General features: G+C 41.0%; 1 protein-coding gene across 1 annotated transcript in view; it reads left to right on the forward strand.

Annotated features, from left to right (window-relative positions):
• HAAO (3-hydroxyanthranilate 3,4-dioxygenase) overlaps positions 1 to 3,339 on the forward strand; it is a 53,953-nt gene extending 50,614 nt beyond the window's left edge. Inside the window, exons 9-10 of the mRNA XM_015415475.1 lie at positions 1,008 to 1,090; positions 3,261 to 3,339. Coding sequence (XP_015270961.1) covers positions 1,008 to 1,090; positions 3,261 to 3,339 — 162 coding nt within the window. The remainder of the gene's footprint in view (positions 1 to 1,007; positions 1,091 to 3,260) is intronic.
• Positions 3,340 to 5,248: the final 1,909 nt, after the last annotated feature.

Raw genomic sequence — 5,248 nt, forward strand, 5'->3', positions numbered from 1 at the left:
CCAGCTGGGCTGATCGTCCAGGGGCAAAGTCCACAACAGGAATGGTGGTTATGTTTGAATATGCTGTGGTAATGCATAAATTTTTTAAAACAAACAATCATAGCCACTAGTACTTGTGAAGCAGAGTATGCTGCCATAAAGACACCATTATACAACTTGAATGGATGTATCAATTATTGAAAGATTTGAAAGTAAACTGTAATCTTCCAATTCAAGTTTCCTGTGACAACTCTGCTGCCCTGAGCTTGACTGAAGACCGTGGTGCAAGAGCCAGGAGCAAGCACATCTTAATTCGTTATCAAACTGTTAAAACACATGTTGCAGATGGTTTTGTACAAATTGTTAAATGTGCTTATGGTTGTAATCTTGCTGATGTATTGACCAAATGTATGTACTCTGATCAGTTTAGCTACTTCAGAGTAGGTTTGGGTGTAACTCTTGCTCCCTAGGAGGCGTATTAAGATATGGGTCAAAATGTCAAAGGTAGCAAGCAGTTACTGTAGATGAGTTTGATCTGACTGTCAAACCTAGCTGTCAGGCTAGCAATCATGTAACTGCAGACAGGTGCTTCTACCAGGTGTTGCTCTTTCAGGTCTTGTTAGAGATTACAGCACCTTGTTATGGATTGGCTAGAGTTCAGCACAATAGCTGTCTGCTTAGTTAGCTATGGGGGACTCAGTTCTCAGAGACTAGGACACGGCATGCTGTTCAATGGCCTGATAAATATCTGTATATATTCACCTTTATAAACTCTCTGTGCACCTTCATATCTGGTCAGTCTCCTGTTTCTTATTTTCATAACCCAATAGTAACTCATCCAGGCCTGTTACATGTATTATCGTATACCACTTTGCAAAAATTGTCTTACAGATTCATTAGATTGTTAATGCTTAGACTGATAAAATAATATGTAATTTAGTTCCTACTTCATGAATACTCTCTCTTCTTGTAGCACTGAGGAAAGACCTGGGGGGAATAAAAGTATATAATTTGTTCCTGCCTTTCAGGAAGGCACATCTGTTCTTACTACAGATGGTAAATCCTTGACTTTAGCAACTGGTGACAGTCTTCTCATCCCTGTACAGACTAAGTAAGTATAAAACCATATATTCTACCTGTGGGTGGCTATGTTTTAACATGTCCTTCTCTTCATTTAAAGGTATTGATGTATTATTGTCCTATCTGCTTGTTGATGTTATACTAAATAGAAATATCAAATACCCCTGTTGAATCATTAAGCTCACCTTGGGCCAGTCATTATTTTTCAGGGCCCAAGCTGAGAAGAACAGGTTCCCTGCTTTGTTAATAGCATTTCAAAAGGGAGGGAAAGTGTGTTTTTAAAGAACATATTTTCTGCTTCAAAATGGGAACAACAAAGCTGTGAGCTCCATTTTAAATAGTGAAATTGAGTGGCAATTGTAGGGATTAAACTGCTTTTCCCTTCCCTGTACAGTACCCAGGCAAATTGAAGCTGGTAAGAGATTCACATTTCTTTTGTTCTGTAAGTCCTCAGACTTAACTTTTTTCACAGGGTTATTTGAGGAATGCTGGGATAAAAAATGATAGTACTAAATTATTAAATTATATGTCCTTCAAATCAATGGTAGTCCACACCTGTACCTTGTGGCATAAACTACATCCCAAATAAGAGATGATGTCATGTAGTTGTACAATTACAGTACCTTCCAGATAATACCATAGGAAAACCATCCCCTGATGCCTTGGGATATTTACTCCTCTAGTCTTCTGGGCTGGGATGCAGAAAGCAGCATCACAAGGAAGACAGGCAGCAGTGTGGTCCTCACTATATGGCCTAGTAGCTAGATGCATAGGCTCTCCAAGTCTTGTCCAGTTGCAACAAAAAGCCATTTGGTCTTTCATAAGAACATAAGAGACACCAATGTTGGATCAGGCCCATCCAGTTCAACACTCTGTCACACAGTGGCCAAAAATTCACATTTGTGTTACCCCCTTTTGCAGACTGACCACTTGTGCTTCAGCTTCAATCTGGTCACTATATCTTAAGGTTGGCTGCGTCTAACTCAGTGAAAGGGAACTGATGCCTGAAGATTTGATTAGCGTCAGCTGTGCTGAATCCTGCTATATATCAGTCCACTCAAACCACTGACAGGATGTTCTTCCATGGTCATAGCAATCTGGTCTAATGACTGCAACATAGCACTTGCACAGATTTTGACAAATATCTGTATAACTGATTGTTCAATTAAACCAGAATGTCCCCTGTCAATCTGTTTATTGTTTCCAGTATAACATTTATTAGTAATTATATTCTGAGCAGGAGGAAAGCATCAGTAGAGGAGAGAGGGAGATGTATTTGGTGACAGTACAGAATCACTCAGTGTACTTGAAAGCTCATGTAGCATTGTTAACAAGCAATACATGTCCGAAGGGGAAAGCATAATATATCTGCCAATGAAAGCAGTGTTACTCCTCAGCTCATGGAGAGAGCCACATTTGCATTTACCATCAACCAAAGCAGACACATAACTATCGTATGTCCTGTGCGCCACCCCTACCGAACACATGTATGCAATAATATAACTATTTTGTATTAACTATAGAATGATAACCTTTTAAATTATCAAGGTACCTCTGAGCATGTTGTTCTTTTCCACCATTGTTCCCCAAACTTAGCCACCCCTTGTGTACCTAGAGTCAGGGGAAGGGCTTTCCCTCATTGCCTTCCTGCTCTCTCCTCAGCATGAGGCACAAATTGCCAAGGCAACAGGAAGAAGGCCAGCTGCCTTTGGGAAAAGGGGAGTAAAATCATCACCACACCACCCGTTCCCTCAGTGGCAGCCAGATGATGGCTTTACTCTCTTTTCTCTGCTGCTGGTTTTGTCTCTTCCATACTACTGTCTGAATGCTGGGATGGAAGTGCAAAGACTGTAAGAGGGGGTGTTGGAGAGGATGCGCCTTTATATCCATCCATGGCCCACAGCTCAGGGAGGCCTGTAGCTTACCTGTCCTCTAGTCCCTGCAGTAGCAACCAGGACCCCCTACTCATATTCCTGAAGCACAGGGCAGATGCCACGTCGGGAAATGGTGCTCACAGGAGCCACAGGTGACATATAATATCACTGGCTTACAGTGAAACTGGAAAGATGACAGGGCTATTTTTAAAGATCAAGCGACATCAGTCTTATCATATTTAAGATTTTATTGTATTGTATTATGCTATATCTTTGATTCAGTTATGAACATTCTAAGAGTTTGTGGTGCTATTCTGTATTTTTAAGGTTTCATTGGCAAAGAGAAGAAGGATCTATTGTTCTTCATGTTGTTCAGGACCCGCAGCAGAAAAGACCATATGCCTGAGTTTGATATATTACTGACAAGATAGACAAATCAATTTCTCATTAAAATTGTTTAACGTTGTCATTTCACAAGAGTGCACAATTAACAAAGTGATCTCTGTGTGTGTGTGTTAGGAGCGTGTGCTAAGAAAAAAATGTTATAATTTTGGATCTGGGAGGGGGGATTAACATGATTGCATATGTTCAGGTAGAATGTTACCATTTCAGGATTTAAATCTGTGTAGTTCTGGAGTTCGGGACCATTATTTTCAATAGGGAATGTATCTGAGGATCTGTGACAGCTGTTTATAAAGATAATGTTTATAAAGGTAATGGCACCAAATTTGCACACAGTCCCCCCCTGTAACCTAAAGATGCCCTAATTTTCAAGCAGATTGAATAAAGGGGGCTCGATTTCTACAGATCCCCAAAGTAAGCAACTCTCTGCCCAGCAAAATGGCAGTCAGTCAGCAGTCTAGCAGGAGAGCTCCAACTGACCACGACATTAAAAACAAACCAAAACGATGCTGTATGTATTTCCCCACTCTTACAAAATAAAAATATCTTACCTTTCCACTAAAAACTCTGTATTTGCCATCCTTTCTTGTAGTGGCTTGTTTGTTTCTTTTCAGAAACTTTTCCCCGTCCCTTCCCACCAGTCTACCGCTATTTCCTACAGAGGATATTTTGGGAGTGCTCAAGTGGCTGTTTTTCAACCAAATGACACAAAAAATGCAGTGGAGTGATTTCTGCCTATCCTGTAAACAATCCCCATGTTTCAAGCAAATTGGGCCAAAAGGATGAGTTCCACAAGCCCCTGAACAAGGTGTCCTCAGCCATCATAATTGCACTATTATTTCCTATGGGGGATTTTTGCAGAGGGCTGTAGTGGCTGTTTTTCAATGAAGTGTCACAAAAATTGCAGCAGAGTGAGTGCTGCCTATCCTGTAAAAAAACCCCTTCAAGTTCCAAGCAAATTGAGCCAAGGGGAAAGATTCTACAAGCCCCTAAAAAAGCTGCCACCAGTTATCTATTTTTCCAGCCTTATGGAAGTAGCAAAGAGCAAAAGGGGGCCCTCTCAAAACAATTAAAGGAGGGAGGGAAAAAGAACTACAGCTCTCTGTGGCTTGTCTCCAAAGGTGATTGGCTGCAAGCACTCCATGCTCTTTTCTTGCAAGGATCCAGTTGGAAAGGAGAAACACTATTGCTTAGGAAATCAATAGAATCAAAGAAAAAACGCTGTAACTGGCTATCAGCGCCCAAAGGTGAAAAACAACATGGATCTTTGGGGGGGAGGGTGTTTTTGTTACCTAAGAATATTAAAATTGTGTTACCATTCCAGAAGATTATGGTAATGGCCCAAACCAATGATTTCCATTTTCTGTTTTCCCAAAATGGCAATGCCTGTGTTATTTCTTGATTTTCCCTCCTCCTTCTCTTCCTTCCTGCTGTTTTTGCCCAAGAGAAGAATGGGAATCTGCATGCATGTGAGAAGGGTTGCCCCACTTACCCCCTCCTTTCCTGCTACACAGGGTAGCATGCCATCACTCAAGCTTGCCCTTTATTTCTCTACCTGTGCCTTGATGGACAGATAGGGACTCTGAGTGTGTCCTGTGCCTTGATGGACAGATAGGGACTCTTGAGTGTGCGTGCGTGCGTGCGTGCGTGCACTCCTCACACACCTCTTCCCTGGGCAGCTGTCTGTAGTCCAGTCAGGAGTTTCTGCTGTATATGTGAAATGAACAGTCAGGCACATAATTTTTGACTACAGTCTGAGAAGTCTAAAAGGAAAAGATCTTCATTCACTAAAATACAATCTCAATTCACTAGAGCACAAGGCAAAGAAAAATAATATCAAAATATTGCAAGGTATGACAAAACTAATGAAAGAAAATGAACCATATGTATTAGACCTATAGTTTTATGTCTGG

This window comes from Gekko japonicus, unplaced genomic scaffold (assembly GCF_001447785.1).
Source record: "Gekko japonicus isolate JY-2015 unplaced genomic scaffold, Gekko_japonicus_V1.1 scaffold1452, whole genome shotgun sequence".
NCBI lineage: Eukaryota > Metazoa > Chordata > Lepidosauria > Squamata > Gekkonidae > Gekko > Gekko japonicus.